This window comes from Epinephelus fuscoguttatus, linkage group LG16 (assembly GCF_011397635.1).
Source record: "Epinephelus fuscoguttatus linkage group LG16, E.fuscoguttatus.final_Chr_v1".
NCBI classification, from domain to species: Eukaryota; Metazoa; Chordata; class Actinopteri; order Perciformes; family Serranidae; genus Epinephelus; species Epinephelus fuscoguttatus.
The window spans coordinates 6,500,705-6,520,672 of NC_064767.1; the positions used below are offsets into that span (position 1 = coordinate 6,500,705).

The following is a 19,968-nucleotide window of genomic DNA, read 5'->3' on the forward strand; positions in this document are numbered from 1 at the left end:
AATGAGCTGTCTTTAAATAGATTTGCCCTGCAGCCCTTTTCCAGAGGTCAAACAGGCCATCGATGGGGTCTTCCTAATCAGTTAAAGACCTAAAAGGACACAGTGAGTGAGATACTGGAGGGGGATTCTTCACAACCTGGCAACTCTATCAAAAAGTGATAACCAATCATGAAATATTAACGCAACACAGTAGGTTCAGTATCTTCAGCTGCAGCAGGTGTGCAGAATCAGCTGTGGGCTCACAGCAGCTTGTTTGAGAAGGTTATATATGGCAGGTTTTAATTGGTGTTTCCAGGAAGATATGCAATGGATATGTGACTTAGACCAATATGATTCTGACCTTTAAATATCAAACAGGCCAGTGAGAGTTGCTCACAGCTGATATGATAAAGTTTTCATCCTAATCACAAATAAAGTCCTTTTTTATTATGATTATTTATACATTTCTATACCAGCTTCTCAACCTGAAAAGCTACAGTACTGGGGGTTTATAATTACATTAGATATAAAGGTCAAGTGAGGCCTGGCCCTCGACTTTTGGGAGCCCTAAGCATGATTTGGTGTGAACACGTACACTGCAGAATATTTGAGTCTGTGCAGAGTCTGTTTCACTGAACACCACAGAGATAGACTCTCTTGTAAAAACACAAGGGGTCTCTGGTTTCCATTAAGATGACCATGTCTTAACCTTTTGCTGGAGCATAAATTGAAAATGACACGCAACTGTTTAATTTCTGTTGGGCAACACTCAAAGTGTCAAGTGTGGCATGCATGCCCAACCATAAATCAGCCTTTAGCCTGCTTTAACTGTCCATTTTGTCTGTGACCTTATTGTTTTGTCACTATTTGTGGGCAAAAATGTTGTCAGATTTTATTTAAGAAGTTCATTTTTATTTTGCTATTGTCTTGGTAATTAAAAAATATATATTTTCTAGACCAGGGGGCCCTAGGCAACTTCTTATATCACTTAATGTGTAGAACAGACTCTGCTCTGTCAGAATGTCTCTAAGGACAAGAAGTCTGACAAAGCCTGAGTATTACTGCTCTATTATTTTAGCCCACAGGGTGCCATTTTTTTTAACGTGTTACAGATTCACAGCTATTACCGTGTGCAGTTGTACAGCTCTTGGAACTTTTTTTAAAAAACTTTTTCTAAATATTCATGAAGGGTTTCATCTGCAGATTCCTCCTTCAGTCTGATCTTCCTGTGGAGGAGTGTTGCACGAGGACATGGAAACATGGAAAGAATGTGTGAATTGTTGGATCAAATCCCAGCTGGGATGAAGGGAGCGTAAAAAAAAACAAAATTAAATTAAATACAAAAAGTAGGGTTTCATGCAAACAACCCTAACAGGTGGTCTGGTCAAAAACAAACTTTCAAAAGACAGAAAAACAACTTAAACACAACACAAATACACAAAAACTACAAAACATAATAAACTATTCAGTTAATTGTACGTCAAAATGTATCAATGCAAAATCATATTTCTGTGTTTTAATACAGTCAGGATGTCTGGAGAGAAATATAATTTTCAGATCCATCTGAGTTTTAATGTCTCCTTTCCTTCACCCTAATTAGAATGCAATACTCATGAAGCCCCTGAGAAACCTATTTTACTTAAGACAAAATACTGTCATGCACCGCTCCAGTGCGTGCTGGAGGTCACAGTGTGATGAAGCCAATGGTAAGCTTCATCACACTGTGACCTCCAGCATGCAATGAGGCGGTTTGCAGCTGAGTGTGAAGCGGTCGGGATGAGAGTCAGCACCTCCAGCCATGGTTCTCTGCTGGAAACCGGTGGATTGCTACCTCTGGGTTGGGATTGAGTTACTGCCCCAAGCAAAGGAGCTCAAGTATCTCGGAGTCTTGTTCACAAGTGAGGGTAGAATGGAGCGTGAGATGGCTTAGTGGTTTGGCGCTGGACCATCGTGGTGAAGAGAGCGCTGAGCGGGAAGGCAAAGCTTTGGATTTACAGGTCCATCTACGTCCCAACCCTCACCTATGGTCATGAGCTTTGGTAGTGACCGAAAGAATGAAGACGTGGATACAGGTGGTCGGAATGACCTTTGAAGGGTGGCTGGGCTCAGCCTTTGAGATAGTGCAAGTAGCTCAGACATCCGGAGGGAGCTCGGAGTAGAGGTGCTGCTCTTTCATGTCGAAAGGGGTCAATTGAGGTGGTTCGAGCATCTGATCAGGATGCCTCCTGGGCGCAGTTGGAAGTGTTACTGGCACACCCCACTGGTAGGAGGTCCCTGGGCAGACCCAGAACACGCTGGACGGATTACATATCTCATCTGGCTTGGGAATGCCTTGGGATACCTCAGGAGGAGCTGGAAAGCGTTGCTGGGGAGAGGGACATCTGGGGTGCTTTGCTCAGCCTGCTGCTCCTGTGGCCTGGCTTACAATAAGCGGTTGAAGATGGATGGATGGATGGATGGATGGATGGATGGATGGATAAAATATCAATTGTGTCAAATATTTATCTATTCAGTTAGATTACTATCAGTCAGAAAAACAGACCCTTATCATGTATTGAATGTGAACAGTGCTGGTATTGATCTCTGTATGTTGCTTCACTTGTGTTTCAGGTCTGAAGGAATTCCCCACCGCAGGATCAATAAAGTAATTATAATGCTCTTGCAGCAATTACAACTGGCAGTTATCGTGGTCACTGTGATTATCAAAGCATGTGTGTGATGGGGTTTCCCCTGGCAGATAGCTGGGATTAGAGGATTACCATCTCTGTCCCTCTCGCTCCATGGATTAGTTTTATCTACAAGGTAATCAGGGTTTTACTGTCGTCTGACAGGACTACAACTCCCACACTCACACACACAGCATTTAGCAACACCACACAGCCTCCTACAGTCCACTTTGGTGTTGACTCAAAGACTCACTGAGAGATAAAGCAGAAAAATCATGATCTCCACAGGAACATTTTTATACAAAATGAAACAATGAACCTTCACCTGAATGAGATTTTCTGCTCTGACCTGCTTTGCATTAACAAGCACTCTGGGCGTTTGGATTTCATTCAGGTGATAGAGAAAGATGTGAAAATCCAGGTGCACATACATATGTAACACAATTTGTAGATGGATAATGATACAGAACACCTAAGGCAAATGTGTAAGTTACATTTGACTGCAGTGAAATAAGTAAAGTCGTAAAAGTGGTCTTTCGTTTCTTTGATTTCTTTAATCATTTGAGCTTGTAAAGAAATAATGATAATGAAAGGAGGGCTGTAGCTGCAGTTGACGACACCAAGGTCATATCTTCGGCAACATTTATTCATATATCTGTATTAAATATATTAAAATTCAATATGGAAATTTGGAGGGCTGCAGAAGTTTACCTTAAAAGTGTACCTAAAATTACACACTCAAACCGCACGATATTCTAGGGCGGTGGTTCTCAAACTTTTTCATGTCAAGGACCACTAAACTAATACTTAAAAGGTCATGCACCCCCATTTGATAAGATTTCACTTCAGGGAGTTCCATCTCAAAAGATTTTGGGTGTCAGATATGATTCAAATCTATAGTTATCAGCAACGGTTGAGAAGATAACCTTGGAGGAACTTGTTAAGTTAATGGATAAAATGTGAGATTTCAGTGAAGGAATGTTGCGTGACAGTGACACCTGACCTCAGATGAAGCCTGGGGTTTATTGCTTTTCCCAGGGTGCAGCTACTGTACAACCTCAATCAACCTCAATAAACCACACACACAAACACATATGTCGCTCATAAATAAAGCCATATTTGTGTCATGTATCAGCTCTATTAATATTTCTCCAGGGAGACTGTCATTTATTGTTGGCTCTGTGTGTTTGTCGTTATCTCTCTCCATAAATGTGTCTATAAGTAGGAATTAATGGGTGCATGCTCAACAGACTAAACTGCAAATCAAAGGCAACCTACACTTACCTTTTATAGCTCTGTAATGGAAATCAAACACATCTGATAATTCCCGAGGCACATACTACATCACATTTGTGCTTTTCTCTTTCAATATAAAAATGTCAGTAATACAGTATCTATTTTCTTATGAAATGCCCACCTTAACCACCAGGCGTCACTAGATCCTGGTGAATCTGTCCTTCACTCATATCTCTCCTGGCAACACTCTTCACACTTCAGAATTAAGAATACTACGACCTACCAAAGAAAATATATATAATAAAATACAAATACCATATTCTAATCTGACCTAAATACTTGGCTACATCACCTTGTTCCTTCAAGAAGTTTGCTTTTCAGACATTTAACCATGCCATGAATCAGTCTGTTTCATTAAAGGTTGCAGCTTTTTCCACTTAAACACTCAAGGGGGCCACAAAGGTCATCATCCAAGTGTGCCAAAAGAAAAGGTTGGATAAAGAAGAATCAAAGTGTGGAGAAAGTTTTGTCTTTCCCCTAACTGTTTCACATCCCTGGAGACCTCAAGCTCCCTTTTGCTCGTCCGATTTATCTGTGAATTTATATGTACATCTCAATTTTATGTGTTATGTCTTGTTCCAAATGTGTCCTCAGTAATTAACATTTTGACAGTGTTTCTGTTATTTTGTTCAGTTTATTTATTGTATTTGACATGAAAGCACTGTAAAGTCTTAATTAAAAATCATCATACTGAGGAAATGCAGGGTATTTGTCAGAGAAGCATTTTATTTTCTTTGATTTTGCTTTATTCCATTTCATCCAGTTAAGGCAAGTTTTCCTTTGTCCATGTACAAAATATATAAATGTTTATTCTAACAAAGGCAAAGTGATGAAATGGTGTTGTAACCACACCAGGAATTAGCCGGCACTTACACAGATCGATTATTGCTGCATATAAAGCAGTAATTACACACACACACATCACATCAGTGTCCGCTGAAATATGAGTTATTTTGGTTTTATGTTAGTCAACATTTGGTTAAACTGCTGAACTCTGTGTTCATTGAACAATTAAAATGAAATAGTTCTTCCAGACTGTGTGATGCTTGCATCAAATCTTTCGAATGGTGGAAACACTGACACTCTTTCATCTCCTCTCACACACACGCAGGTCCCTTTCACCCTTTCACCACCTCTGAACTACTTTATCAGAGACAAATTTTCCGTGAGGCTCTGTGGCTCCGGGTGGCAGCAGTGCCAGGTAGACCGGAGTGATAGCGCCCTCATCTGGTGACTTGGGGGCTTTGGGACCGGCCATGTCGGTGCGCACCCAACCTGGACAGCAGGCGTTCAGCAAGATCTGTCAAAAACAATAATGAATGCAACAAAAATGTATGTTAGCAGTGAAGCTTTCACTGGAAGCAAAACCACAAAACTGGCAAACTGATGTTTTTGTGAACAAAATCCCTCATTTTCTAATTTGTTGGTGACACTGCTCACCCTCCCTGTGTTTATGATATAAATTAATGTTAGGCCTTTTAACAACAAGGCAATTAAAATGCTTTACAGAAGACATAAAGACATTAAGACAAGATATGAAAGAAACATGTGATAAAGAGAAGCTAAGAGATGGTTAAAGTTGTTATATTTCCATGATTACCCCGTCATTTGGCCTCTCCTTGGACAGACGACGAGCCAGGATCATGGACAGGGTCTAAACACACACACACAGACATGATATATGTTGAGAAGCACTGCTCAAATCTTTGGTCCCTGAATTCCTTTCTTATCCATTGTAAGATCTGCAAACTTGAGCTACAGCTTCACAGATGCGACAGAAAGACTGCTGGGTCTTACCGTCACTCCAATCTTAGATGTGCCATACGCTGTAGTAGGCCAACCGGTCTTCTTGTGCTCGCCCTTCTTGGCCTGTTCGATGAATTGCTGCATCAGTCCCACCAGCTCCTCCTCTGTGATGTCCTCGCTGCGGAAACGCTGCTTGAGAGCTGAGGAGCACTGGTTCAAAGCACCTGAGCCTGCGACGCTGGAGACATTCACCACCCGACCTTATAGACACACACACACACACACACACACACACACAGGATTTTTAAAGCTTTGTAAGCCATGTAAGATAGCCTCAGCCACCAGTGTGTGACTGTGTGTGTGTGTGTGTGTGTGTGTGTGTGTGTGTGTGTGTGTGTGAGTAGAGTAAAAGCACTTTGAGTGATTGGATGACTAGAAGAGTGTGATAAGTGCAGTCCGCTTACCATTAATTGAGATCGAAAGACCAACCCTGAAATTCTATAATCCAATCATTTTAATTACTCTTAAATATAATCCAAATTTGATGATATGATAATCATGCATTTTTCAAATGATCCTCAAATATAAAACTTACTTTTTCCTTGTCACGCTAATTCCTCACCTTTAACAAAAGTCACAAAAGACTAAATGTGAGTTTGTTCTGTGGTGAGTTTGAGTTGGAATAGAAACCATGATTAGATCAACCATTTTTTTAAAAAAAACTGTACACTGAGCTGTGTATTAAGACAGCAGGGGCGCACAGCAGACTTGGTCCAGATCTGTGTTCTTACCTCCGGCTTTGATGAGCGGCAGGAAGTGGGTCAACATGTCTCTGGTGGCGAAGAAGTTTGTCTTGAGGGTCACCTCTGCCTGGACTCCAAACGGAGTCGTGTCTGCCACTGAGGGGAGAGAGAGAGAGAGAGAGAGAGAGAGATGATGTCACTGTCACCTCTTTATTAATAATCACCTTCAGTTCATAGCCGCAGCTCCATATGACAGCAAAAGGCAACCCTACTACTAATAACTACTAATCTATCACAAAGAGTAATAGTCACAGTTGTATTATTGACATATTTTAACATTACCGTGTGCATGGCTCCAGTGCAGTATAATATTATATTAATATATAATTGCAACTCTACCTTTGAATGCAATCCCAGCGTTATTGATGAGGACGTCCACTCCTCCGTACTTCTCTTTAAAGTACGCAGCAGCCGTGGTAATGCTGTTCACATCGTTGATGTCCAGCTGGTGAAACATGGGCTTCAGTCCCTCCTCGCCCAGAGACTTCACTGCTTCCTGACCACGACCGCTGCAAAAAGAGCAAAAAGTTATTGTTTTGTGTAATGTCATTTTGTGTCTGTAGATACATGTACAGCCTGTTTTCTGTTCACGTGAATGTTTGCCTGACTAAAACCTTGCAGGTCAAAATGTTGCACGATATAAATTTGGGAGCTTAGAAATTTCAGTGTACAGACCACCTCTGCTTTCCCATAAAATACTAAATCCTCACAACGCTAGTGTCACTGTTGTCCCTTTCATCAGTCAGGTTTCTCTGCTGCTGCAGCAGCTAATATAAAAAATTTAAAAAGGGCTTTTTGCAAAGTGAGATCAGCCCCATACATCAGCCCAGTCCAGGTGTGACCAGGTGATCTACCTACACATCTCTGGCGGTGAGGTAAACGTCTCCTTGATACTGCTTGCAGAGCGCTCGGACGATGGCCAGGCCGATGCCCTTGTTACTGCCTGTCACCACGGCAACCTTTGCAGACATGGTCTGTCGGGGGAGAGACATCAGTGTATTAATTAACTCACATATTATATTAATAATTTACAGTTGAAAAACAAACTCAAGCAGCACAAGCTTCATATTAAACACACACACAACTGAGAGAGCAGGACCTTTCCGTCTCTCTCTCACTCACTCACACACACACACACGCACACGCACACACATGTGCGTACCCTAACTCTGTGTCTATTATGTTGTCAACCATGTTGGCTAAGCTTTAGATCAGATTTGCTGAGTCATGGTGTCAATTTCAGAGACAGAAAGCACTGTGACAATTCTTTAAATTTTCTACAATCTATTACAATTTAACTTCAGAAACCAATCACTAGTGAGCTGTTATTAATCATAATAACAGACACTTTTTAATCTGGTGAAACATTAAAAGTGGGAAGTTAATGGGTGATCATGTAAAAAGCTTTAAACTGTAACATGTCATGGTCTAACAACAACATTATGTCCACAGTTTAATCTTGAAAATTACTATAATCTAACCTTTTGCCCTGATACAAACTTCCAACGATAAATGCAAACTGGTTTTACAGTCAAACGTGTCTAATGTAACTGGGGTGTGAACCTAACCTAACATATATAATTGGCCATTTAAGACAGGAAGTAGCTTATTTCATAACACATTCATTTTAAAGAGAGGACGTTTCATCATCGTGAGCATATTTCAGTTAGGTATGTAAATGAATGCAAACACATTTGTATGTTAGCAAGCTGCACGCTACGTAACAAGGAGATAAAATGGAGGTTTCTTACTTGGAGCTGGTCTTGTAGTGTCGAATAAACCTGCGGTGGTGGAGCTGCAGAGAGGAATCAGGTGTTGTGCAGAAATAAGACAAAAACACAGGGAGGAAAGCTGGAGGTTTACTGCGCAGTGTCAGTGCGCATACCCGGAAAAACATGGAAACCACGTGGGTTTGGGCACCAGCCACAGAGCCAAAGAGCATGGATACCAAGAGGCGAAGCTCAATAGAACGCCCCATAGCAACAGACTCGCCCATGGTTTCGTCCTACCGCCGCCATATTGGACTGTCAGCAGACCCGCTTGCATACAAAAACACACAGACAAACTGAAGTATATCGCTATTAATTATGCTTACAATGCTACTTACCTCGTGATAGCTTGGTCACAGCTGCTTTTTCACGTTTTTGTAAAGTAAAATATAGACTTTAAAAAAAAACAAAACGAAGAAAAACGGCCGAGATGGCATCTCTGCATATTACATCCACTTATGAGAAGATTAACTTAATTACTCCTTCAAAATCACCCCATAAGCCAATCTATCAAAAAATAAAAATAAAAAAAAAAATCAATATTTTAACTAGAAACACATTAATGGCGACGTCACATAGTCAGGAATAAAGATTTCTTTACAGTTTGTACAGTAAGGGGACAGTATGCTATGCTATAAAGCTGTAATCAGTTCTGATATAAATGGTCCAATGGTCCACATATATATGTGTGTGTGTGTGTGTGTGTGTGTGTGTGTGTGTGTGTGTGTGTGTGTGTGTGTTACCTTCCCTCCAAAACTGGCATGTTAAATTGATAGCCTATTAAAACACTTTAAAACTTACACCTCAGGAGTTCTTACCTGTCGGGATCCTTCGGGAAACGGTGGAAGGCCAGGTGCGGGGTGTTCCACTGATAGTTGTTGCAGTTAATTGCACTACACTGTTTTCTTTTACTTTTTTTCTCCTCTCTCCTTGACATCTTGCATGTTGTCTGGGCTCAACAGTCCAAGCTCAACAGTCCAAAATGGCGGCAGCGCCCCTAGTGGCTGTTGGCAGAAATTCAACGGAGCTTCGCCTCTTGGTATCCATGCTCTTTGACAGAACCGAAGGAGCTGTCAGGTTTTGTCTTTCCCCTGATTGTTTCATATTTGTTCAAGAGACCTCAAGCTCCCTTTAGCTAGTCCAATTTATCTGTAATTGTTTTCATAATTTAAGAATATTTTTAGATTGTGGTAAAGATGTGATGTCAGTGTTTGTATTTTGTCCTGTTCCAAATATGTCCTTAATAATTAATCAACATTTTGACAGTGTTTTAATTTTGAAGTTTATTTATTGTATTTGACATGAAAGCACTGTAACGTTATAATAAAAAATAATCACACTGTAGAAAAGCAGGGCATTTGTCAGAAAAGCATTTTATTTTCTTTGATTTCACATTTAATCAATTTCATTCAGTTAAGGCAAGTTTTCCTTTGTGCATGTACAAAATATAAAAATGTTTATTCTAACAAAGGCAAAGTGATGAATTGGAATGTTATCAAAACACCAGGAATTAGCTGGCACTTACACAAATTGATTATTGCTGCATGTAAACCCAATAAACACACACACACACACACACACATCACATACATCAGTGTCCCCTGAAATACAAGTTATTTTGGTACTATGTCCGTCAACATTTGGTTAAACTGCTGAACTCTGTGTTCCTTTTACACTTTAAATGAAATAGTTTTTCCAGACGGTGTGATGCTTGCGTCAAATCTTTCAAATAGTGGACTATGTTTCTTTTTGGATAACAAATCAATTTTGTATGGAAGTTTTTGGCAATTTAGAGCAGAAGTGAAAATGCTGACACTCTTTCATCTACTCTCATACACACACACACACACATACACACAAACACACACGCGTGCACACACACACACACACGCAGGTCCTTTTCACCCTTTCACCACTCCTGAACTACTTTATCAGAGACAAATTTTCCGTGAGGCTCTGTGGCTCCGGGTGGCAGCAGTGCCAGGTAGACTGGAGTGATAGCACCCTCATCTGGTGACTTGGAGGCTTTGGGACCGGCCATGTCGGTGCGCACCCAACCTGGACAGCAGGCGTTCAGCAAGATCTGTCAAAAATAATAATGAATGCAACAAAAATGTATGTTAGCAGTGAAGCTTTCACTGGAAGCAAAACCACAAAACTGGCAAACTGATGTTTTTGTGAACAAAATCCCTCATTTTCTAATTTGTTGGTGACACTGCTCACCCTCCCTGTGTTTATGATATAAATTAATGTTAGGCCTTTTAACAACAAGGCAATTAAAATGCTTTACAGAAGACATAAAGACATTAAGACAAGATATGAAAGAAACATGTGATAAAGAGAAGCTAAGAGATGGTTAAAGTTGTTATATTTCCATGATTACCCCGTCATTTGGCCTCTCCTTGGACAGACGACGAGCCAGGATCATGGACAGGGTCTAAACACACACACACAGACATGATATATGTTGAGAAGCACTGCTCAAATCTTTGGTCCCTGAATTCCTTTCTTATCCATTGTAAGATCTGCAAACTTGAGCTACAGCTCCATAGATGCCACAGAAAGACTGCTGGGCCTTACCGTCACTCCAGTCTTAGATGTGCCATACGCTGTATCAGGCCAGCCACCCTTCTTGTGCTCGCCCTTCTTGGTCTGGTCAACAAACTGCTGCATCAGTCCCACCAGCTCCTCCTCTGTGATGTCCTCGCTGCGGAAACGCTGCTGGAGAGCCGGGGAGCACTGGTTCAAAGTACGGGAGCCGACAAAGCTGGAGACGTTCACCACCCGACCTTATAGACACACACACAGAGGATTTTTAAAGCTTTTAACTGCTTACCAAACGTCAGGGGCGCACAGCAGACTTGGTCCAGATCTGTGTCCTTACCTCCGGCTTTGATGAGCGGCAGGAAGTGAGTCAACATGTCTCTGGTGGCAAAGAAGTTTGTCTTGAGGGTCACCTCTGCCTGGACATCAAACGGAGCCGTGTCTGCCACTGAGGAGAGCAAAAGACAGAGAGAGATAATGTCACTGTCACCTCCTTCTTGATAGTCACCCTCAATTCACAGTCACAGCTCAAAGCAACAGCAATAAAGTCACATCATGGGATGTCTTGTCTCAGTGAGCGTCTATCCTTTTATGAGTGTTATTATTTATTTAACAAAACATAAAATAAATTATATATAAATATATATAATAAAATGTAAAAAAGTGATGAATGATTATAATAAATAAAAATACTCTTAAAGCTGAGCAAAACTTTGCTCTACTGTAAACTTTTGCACATTCCCTGGTAAATAATTTTGCACATCCTGCATAAACAGCTGTTATTCTGGAACAGCTTTATTGCACATATTTGCTGTGTTATAGTCCTTTTTTAAAGTATCTTTGTCATATTTTTATTGCAACTTTTCTATTCTATATTTATGTTATTGAGTGTTACGGTACCTTGCCGAGTTTTTCTTTTTATTCCTCTTAATAGGTTTATTGTATGTTTAATATATGCACCAATAAATCCTATTCTGATTCTGATTCTGACAATGAATGGGATTGTCATTTCAGCCATAATTGTGCAACCCTACTACTAATAACTCCTAATCTAAAACTAATGATACAAGTAATTATGGGTAAATTATATTATGGTATGATTTGAATAAGACTGGAATAAGACCGAAGATCAATGCTGCTGGTGCTAATAGTATCCAGTATGTCAGAGTAATAGTCACAGTTGTATTATTGACATATTTTTTAACATGACTGTTTGCATGGCTCTAGTGCAGTATAATATTATGTAAATATATAATTGTAACTCTACCTTTGAATGCAATCCCAGCGTTATTGATGAGGACATCCACTCCTCCGTACTTCTCTTTAAAGTACGCAGCAGCCGTGGTAATGCTGTTCACGTCGTTGATGTCCAGCTGGTGAAACATGGGCTTCAGTCCCTCCTCGCCCAGAGACTTCACTGCTTCCTGACCACGACCGCTGCAAAAAGAGCAAAAGTTTTAATATATTTTCACGTTATGGTTACTCTTGTAAGACAAAGACATGTTGGCATCACTTTGAACCAGTGTGCTTTAAGTGTTTTTTAAGTGTTGATAAAAACCGCTTTGTCTTTTCAGTTCAGTTCAAAAGGTTGCAGACATATAAATTTGGGAGCTTAGAAATTTCAGTGTACAGACCACCTCTGCTTTCCCATAAAATAATAATTCCTCACAACACTAGTGTAATTGTTGTCCCTTTCATCAGTCAGGTTTCTCTGCTGCTGCAGCAGCTAATATAAAAAATTTAAAAAGGGCTTTTTGCAAAGTGAGATCAGCCCCATACATCAGCCCAGTCCAGGTGTGACCAGGTGATCTACCTACACATCTCTGGCGGTGAGGTAAACGTCTCCTTGATACTGCTTGCAGAGCGCTCGGACGATGGCCAGGCCAATGCCCTTGTTACTGCCTGTCACCACGGCAACTTTGGTAGACATGGTCTGTCGGGGGAGAGACATCAGTGTATTAACCCACATATTAATTTAATTTAATTTTTAATTTACAGTAGAAAAACAAACCCAAGCAGCATGAGGTTTTTTATAAAACACACACACACACAGCTTTCTGTGCTGAGAGGGCAGGGCCTTTCACACACACAAAACTCTGTGTTCATTATGTCATCACCGATGGGAGGAGATTGAGATCAGATTTGCTGAGTCATGGTGACAGTTTCAGAGACAGAGAGCACTGTGACAATTGTTCTTCACACTGTCTATTATCTATTAAAATTTGAAATAAGTCACTAATGATTGGTGAGCTACTGTTGAATACAAAAACAGACACTTTTTAATCTGATAAAACACTAAAAGTGGGAAGTCAATGGGTGATCATGTAAAAAGCTTTAAACTGTAAAATTAGGTGGTTTAACATCAACAATATATCCACAGTTTAATCTTTAAAATACTATTTATTCTAAGCTAATAATAAAAGGAGTAAAAGTAAAAAGTGCAGAGTCATGCCACAGCACGAGTGTAACTATGACCTTCAGCCCTGACACAAACTAACGATAAATGCAAACTGGTTTTGCAGTCATGTATGTCTCATGTAGCTGGGGTGTGAAGCTAACATATATAATTATACCTTTAAAAACTTGAAGTAATATCTCGAGGTAAATAGCTTAATATATAACGCAGTCAGCGCTTAAAGACCTTCAGATGATCGTTTTTGTGTTACATAATCCTGCCTGGCTATCGTGAGCAGATTTCAGTTAGGTTTACAAACGAATACACACACTGAAGTACACATTTTTATGTTAGCAGGCTGCACGCTGTGTAACAAGGAGTTGTAATGGAGGTTTCTTACTCTGAGCTGGTCTTGTAGTGTTAAATGAACCTGCAGAGAGGAGTGGTGTGCTCTGCAGAGAAACGGGACAATAAAAAGGAAGGAAAATTGTAGGTTTACTGCGCAGCGTCAGTGCGCATACCCGGAAAAACACCGAAACCACATGAGTGTAGAAACTAGCGCTACACAAGGAGCTGCTGGGCAGGATTGAGAAAACAGATGAGAATTATATCTAGGTATTGTATTTGGTGTTTAACTCTGTGTATATATGTGTGTAATGTATGTAGCTAAAGTTTAATTTTGTTGATAAATGCACGGAGAGACAGGGTTTGGTTATTACACTACTACTAAAGCATGATGGTGATATTTGGCTCGTGTCTTTTTAATGCAACACCATAACAGTGGTTTGGCATGTTCATTACAAATTGTCTATATATGCAGTAGTTATTTAGTTGCTTTGAATTTTAAGATCCAGCTATATGTATGTATATTTATGTTTTGGTTAGCAGAAGTACGCTGAAAGGAGGATACACTCAGTTACCAGGTTATTAACAACTTGTTCTTTACCTGTCAGAGGAGGGGGGATGACTGGGATGTGACTTGATGTGACTGATTTTTGTTGTTGTTGTTTATGTTGTTGTTTAAAGCTACAAATATTTTTCCTTGAGCCTCCCTGAGTAACTTGGGAAAATACGAGACCCACCTCCACCATAAATTAGTTGTTCGATCTTAAAAATTTACCGCCTGATGTTTGAAAGACAGGTTGCAGCAATGTACCAGTTTTATATATAATATAAAGTTGACGGTTTTCATACTGTGTACATCTGCATATCTCCGATATTGACCAAAAAAAGCAACTGGACGTTTACTCTCCTCTTCATTTTAGTTATTCTCTAAGGGGAGACTTTTTACACATAGTTCCATTAACAAAATGGTTTCAGATTTCAGTTTTAGTTATAAAATGTTTGCTCAACCAACAATTACCCTTCTGTTTTCATTCATGTAAAGGTATTATACTGTGACACGACAAAACCACAATAATTTTAGAGAATGTTAAAGCATTCTCTGATTTTCTGAGATTGTACCATGGAAATCTAAAACCGTTGTAACCCTATTTGAAAGTTAAAAGTTGAAGATGAAATCTTGGAGTTGAGAAAAGCCTTGGTTTTTCACTCTTGTTGTGCATGCTGGTTAGTTCAAAATTTTAAATGAGACATGTAGAATAAAATTATGTTGATGAAATATCACAATTTTAAACTTAGATTTGATTATGGTTTTTTTTTCTGATGGAAGTGTTCGTCCAACATAATGTTTTCAAGGACTGTAAGAAATTTGAAAATCATACGATAATTTCAGTTTTTACAGTTTTTGGTTGTGATGGGTAGTGTAATTTGGGCAATTTTTAAAGAAAACGTGCCTCCCAAACTCACCCAAGCATGTTTTCTTGAAAAATTGGTGGTAAAATAAATAAAAATTTAAAGTTGTCTTTAAAAAATATTTGACATGCCTCCACCTTTTTGCACTACCCCGTCTCCTCTGATTAATAGTGAACAGTCCCTAATGCAGCAACCCTGCCCTCCAACCCTGCTGGATAATATATACAGTAAAAATAGTTGGTAGTATGATGCAACATCATTTACCTGCTCCACAAAATACAGGCTCAGAAATAGCCAATAAAGCTGATTCAACCCCTCTGTAAAACACTCCTTCATAAAGGTAGACCTATAGGATTTATTACAGCATTGTTGTATTACACGGCATTAGTTTTACGTACCTAATAAACTGCCAACTGAGTGTAAATGAAGAAAGCATGTATTTATTTGTAAACAAATGAGTGTAAGTAGGGTACAAGAGAGGATCTTTGCTTCAGTGATATTTATAGATGTCGATAGTGATCAGGTGATAAACATGTGAGGGCATTCATTTTCACTCCACAACCTCTGAAAGTCTCCAGATATTGCAGTGATGTTGTGAATACTTTGTGAATGGTTTACCAGCTGGAGGTCACATGTGTTTGTGTGTTTTATCCAGGTAGGACCATGAGGCTTCACAGCCATCGGTCTGGACGAGCTGCGAGGAAGAGGAGGCAGAAACAAGATAGTGCCGCCCAGTCAGGTACAAACCAAATTTACTGCTTTTTTTATGTTTCACTGATTAGAGATTTTTCAACACAGACAGGTCTCTCTTCTGGTCTCTCCCATCACCAGCCTGTTTTTCTCTGTTTCCTCAGTCTCTCTGTGTCACCAGCCGCAGTATGTCAGGCTGATGAAGTTTCTTCACCGACGGGGATTTACCTCCACGCTGCTGCAGCCAGCCCTCTTCAATGGTATGACTCTGGTGTCCTACTGTATTCCAAAGTAGAGAACACTATGCCTGTGTATAATAATCGGATATATGGATTGAAGTACAGGTTTTAACGTTTGTGTGTGTGTTTGTTGCTTCTCATAATCCAGACACGGGCAGAGGGCTGCAAGCTCTCAAGACCATAAAGGTAAGTCTTTTCACAGACATCAGTGCATCTGACTGAATAAACTACCACACAGTGATAACTTATAGTTTGTATAGCTAGTGATTACTTCAGTGTCTGTCATAAGACAGAATGTATTAATACATTTCTCCTTTTAATAATAAGGTTGGTGTCATTCTATATTTTTCTTGCTGTCAAAAAAATCCCATGACACACCTTTTTCTAAGGTGTGCATGTCCACGTATATGCATCTATAACTATTTGCATGATAACTGGATCATTTTAGGCACAATAATGTATTAAAAACTGAACATACTAAAAATCCAGTGATTAAAAATAATCAAGTCAACTAAGTACTTAAAAATTTTGGTGCTCTTCTGTCTGATTGTTTTTTCATTCATTCTTTTTTATCTACATTTTTGAGTGTTACAATATTTCTGTTTGTCTATGTCTGTTTTTCTGTCAGCCTGGACAGCTGGTCATTTCTCTACCAGAGTCCTGTCTCCTCACAACCTCAACTGTTCTGGACAGCTACTTGGGGCAGTATATCAAGTGGTAGAGACACACACACATTCATATACAAGCAAAACAATTTAAATATTGGAATAGAAATAGAAAGAGTAAGGTAAAATAGTAAGTTAAAGAGTAAGGAACATGTAGATTTAATAATATTTGGTGAAAAGCAGATAAGAGGGGCCACTGGGATTGACCCAAATGGTCATTAACTTTGTCTCCCCAGCTGGAAGCCCCGCCTCTCTCCCCTGCTGGCGCTCTGTGTCTTCCTGGTGTGTGAGCGGCACCGAGGTGAGGCCTCTGATTGGTTCCCCTACATCGATGTGCTGCCCGCCACTTATACCTGCCCTGCCTATTTCACCGATGATGTCATGGCCGTTCTGCCAACCAGTGTGCGGAGACGGGCTTTAGAGCAGAGGGAGGCGGTGCGAGAAATCCACTCTGTTAATCAAGACTTTTTCAGGTGAGTCCAGCACACAGCACACAGCACACAGGAGCCAGTTATTCTGGTTATGTGTAAGGGTGTGCACAGATTGGAATTAGCAGGGCAGAGTTTACTTGCACATTGCGTAACATTTTTTACAGAATACAAGACTGTGTTGCTCACTGAACATTTACAATTAGATGATACTTCTATGTTATTTTGCAACATTTCTTCCGTTTTGTCAATATTTAAGTATAAATCTGGTGCTTTTAATATACATCTCTACACAAAAAGAAAGAAGAGACCCCATCAGTCTTCTTTATGTCAGCAATGCCAATATTGAACCAAGCTGTAATTGATTTATTCTTGATCCAGATCCCTGCAGCCACTCCTGAATCAGCCCGTGGAGGAGGTGTTGACATATGAAGCGTTGAGGTACATATGCACACAATCCAGTTCAACATTTTCTCAGTGGAACTTTATTTATTTTGGTGTATATTTGTAACCTATTTAATTATAAATCACTGAGTGAACAATTCACCACTATAGTTTATGGCAATGAAAATGTTTCCAGACTAAAGGGGACTGCAACTTTTGGTCTGTCAAGTGATTAAGTCATTCCCCTCCTCCTCCAGGTGGGCGTGGTGTAGCGTCAACACGCGCTCTGTCTTCATGTCGCACCCATCCAACAACTTCCTGTTTGGACAGGACGTTTATGCTTTAGCTCCCTTCCTGGACCTGCTCAATCACCGCCCTGACGTGCAGGTACATGTTAAATGTGGTCACACCTACACACTTAACTAAATGTTAAAGCATTCACTGCAGGATGGGTGACCTACTCTGCCTCCCAAGTAGAGAAACAGTTGCAAAGATGAAGAGGTAATATTTAGTAATCACAGTCTTATCAAAAATGTGTTTCCCCAGGTCAAAGCAAGTTTCAATGACGTGACGAGATGTTATGAAATCAGGAGTGTATCCGGGACACTCTGCTACCAGCAGGCCTTCATTAACTACGGCTCCCATGATAGCCAGCGCCTGATGCTAGAGTATGGATTTGTCGCCCCCTGCAACCCCAACAGTGTGGTCTATGTGGACACAGGTGAACCACAGAAGGAAATAGAAAAATACTGGAGTTGTTTCCGTTTGTTGTTTTCTTGGTACAGTTCAGGTCATGTGAAATGTTAATGACACTGTAACCAGAAGTTTGTACTTGTCTGTTTAACTGTGGTCCCTCAGATCTCCTCTGTGACGTTTTAAGAGGTGACAGGAGTTTGGATCAGAAGATCAAGTTTCTCAGAGAGAGCAATTTCCTTCAGTAAGTCTGTCTTCTGGATTGTTGATGTTCCTTTTGTGTATTATATGGCTATTCTGTAAACCATGGTAAAAAAAAAGTACTACTAGATGCTATTATTATCATTATAGTGTTTTAAAGGAACAGTCCATTTTTCAGAGTAGATGTCTGTCTTGCCTAGGGTAGGAGCAGTATCTCTGTGTCAGATTTAAAGAGATAGTTCACCCCCAAATCAATGCAGTGATACAGTTGGTGCAGGGGTTGACTAGGGTTTTTCGTAGTTCAGTAGGAAAAAAAAAACGTTCTTACATGAAACTGCTCACAACAAGGTCTGTGGATTAACTTGAGTAACCCGGTCAAGGTTTTTTGAAAGATAGATTACTGTTGAGTTTTTCAAGTGTATTTTTTTTTGGCAGATTAATTAACATGCTTAGCGATATCTCTGAATTGCACACAGAGAGTAATGAAAATTCAAATAAGTCTTAAATTTGATGCACAAAATCACTACAGCTTTTTCCTTTGAACTCTCTCTCTCGTTTTCTCTCAGTAACCTGACTGTGTCCAGTGAAGGTCCCAGCTGGAGGCTGATGACGGCTCTCAGATTGTTGTCACTGCCACAAACACTTTAGTAAGTGCACACACACAGACACACATACATATTCATGTGTATATCTGTATAAAACTACTTTTGTGTCCTTCTGAATTGGTCAGTTTGTCGGTGTATATGGACAAAAGTGTTTTCTTTGATGTGTGTGTTTTTCATAGTCACCACTGGAAGGCAGTGTTGCTTGGGCAGACGGTGTCTGAAGAAACAGAGGCATGGAGCATCCAGGCAGCTAAGACTCTCTGTCAGCGACTACTACAAGACACACACACAGCTCTGGATAAGGTGTGTATATCAACACACACACACTCCATCCAGTGTCAAACTACTGACCTGCAACACATGACCTGATTATTTTTATCTGCTGTGTGTGTTTAGATCTCTCACCTCCTCCAGCAGTGTGACCAGTCAGTCAGGGAGCAGCTAGATGTGGTCAAGTCACTGCGACAGGAGGAGAGGTGCATCCTGGGAAGCTGTCTTGAGGCACTGGGAAGCATGTCGGGACAGCCAGATGAACTGTTGTCATGCCAACCTGATGATGACGCAGTGAGCTGACATCCGATTGGTACCCTGGCCTGCCAGTTGCTACAAGAAGCAAGTTTACTGGCTGAGCTGGTGATGCTGGACAACCTCCATGTCCCTGCTCTGCTTGTCAGTGAGTACAGCTGACAAAAGCTGCAGGATTGCCTAATGTCCGTAACCAGAGGGTCAAAAGTCTGATTCCAGGTATGCTGAAAGAGCCTGCACTGTTAAAACAGCCCAGAGAAGGACAGAGAGGATCTCATCACCACCATTTGTTAAGCCAAGGAAAGGTTAAATACACAGTGCGCTAATATGACTGTAAAACTATCCTTGTAACCTTTTGGACTCTTGTGAGACAGAAAATGGTGACAATGTTTTTATTGTAATTTTAGGAAATAAGTTATATTCTAATTAGAACTAACAGTACAGCTCCATTCAGGAGTTTTGTTTGAGATTCAAGTAATTACAAAGTCCAGAGCACAAAACTGCAACATTTTTTATGACAGCAACTTAAATTGATTGTTTAAATTGTGATATATATTATGATGTTATACGCAAAACATAAAACTT

At 40.2% G+C, this 19,968-nt stretch overlaps 3 protein-coding genes across 4 annotated transcripts; 1 reads left to right on the top strand and 2 right to left on the bottom strand.

The window, feature by feature from the left end:
* Nucleotides 1-4,664: 4,664 nt before the first annotated feature.
* Nucleotides 4,665-13,685, bottom strand: LOC125903187 (carbonyl reductase [NADPH] 1-like). 2 transcript variants are annotated; one of them, XM_049599944.1, is made up of 8 exons: nt 13,599-13,685; nt 12,722-12,736; nt 7,349-7,449; nt 6,830-6,999; nt 6,479-6,586; nt 5,739-5,947; nt 5,542-5,595; nt 4,665-5,241 (listed from the first exon to the last, which is right to left on the bottom strand). In XM_049599944.1, exons 2-8 carry the CDS (start codon nt 12,731-12,733, stop codon nt 5,068-5,070), a joined length of 828 nt encoding a protein of 275 aa, XP_049455901.1. In that variant the 5' UTR covers nt 12,734-12,736; nt 13,599-13,685; the 3' UTR covers nt 4,665-5,067. The 2 variants fall into 2 exon arrangements, with proteins under 2 accessions (XP_049455901.1, XP_049455900.1); XM_049599943.1 differs by lacking the exons at nt 12,722-12,736; nt 13,599-13,685 and adding an exon at nt 8,242-8,385 and having other exon boundaries at nt 7,349-7,464.
* Nucleotides 9,613-13,618, bottom strand: LOC125903188 (carbonyl reductase [NADPH] 1-like). The gene is made up of 7 exons (XM_049599945.1): nt 13,599-13,618; nt 12,621-12,736; nt 12,071-12,240; nt 11,144-11,251; nt 10,840-11,048; nt 10,643-10,696; nt 9,613-10,342 (listed from the first exon to the last, which is right to left on the bottom strand). Exons 2-7 carry the CDS (start codon nt 12,731-12,733, stop codon nt 10,169-10,171), a joined length of 828 nt encoding a protein of 275 aa, XP_049455902.1. The 5' UTR covers nt 12,734-12,736; nt 13,599-13,618; the 3' UTR covers nt 9,613-10,168.
* Nucleotides 13,686-13,721: 36 nt separating the features above from the next.
* setd4 (SET domain containing 4) lies at nt 13,722-19,929 on the top strand. The gene is made up of 13 exons (XM_049599939.1): nt 13,722-13,813; nt 15,609-15,692; nt 15,808-15,903; nt 16,031-16,068; nt 16,511-16,599; nt 16,784-17,020; nt 17,357-17,416; nt 17,617-17,746; nt 17,906-18,080; nt 18,218-18,296; nt 18,820-18,900; nt 19,038-19,161; nt 19,255-19,929. Exons 2-13 carry the CDS (start codon nt 15,617-15,619, stop codon nt 19,429-19,431), a joined length of 1,362 nt encoding a protein of 453 aa, XP_049455896.1. The 5' UTR covers nt 13,722-13,813; nt 15,609-15,616; the 3' UTR covers nt 19,432-19,929.
* The last annotated feature ends 39 nt before the right edge of the window (nt 19,930-19,968 follow it).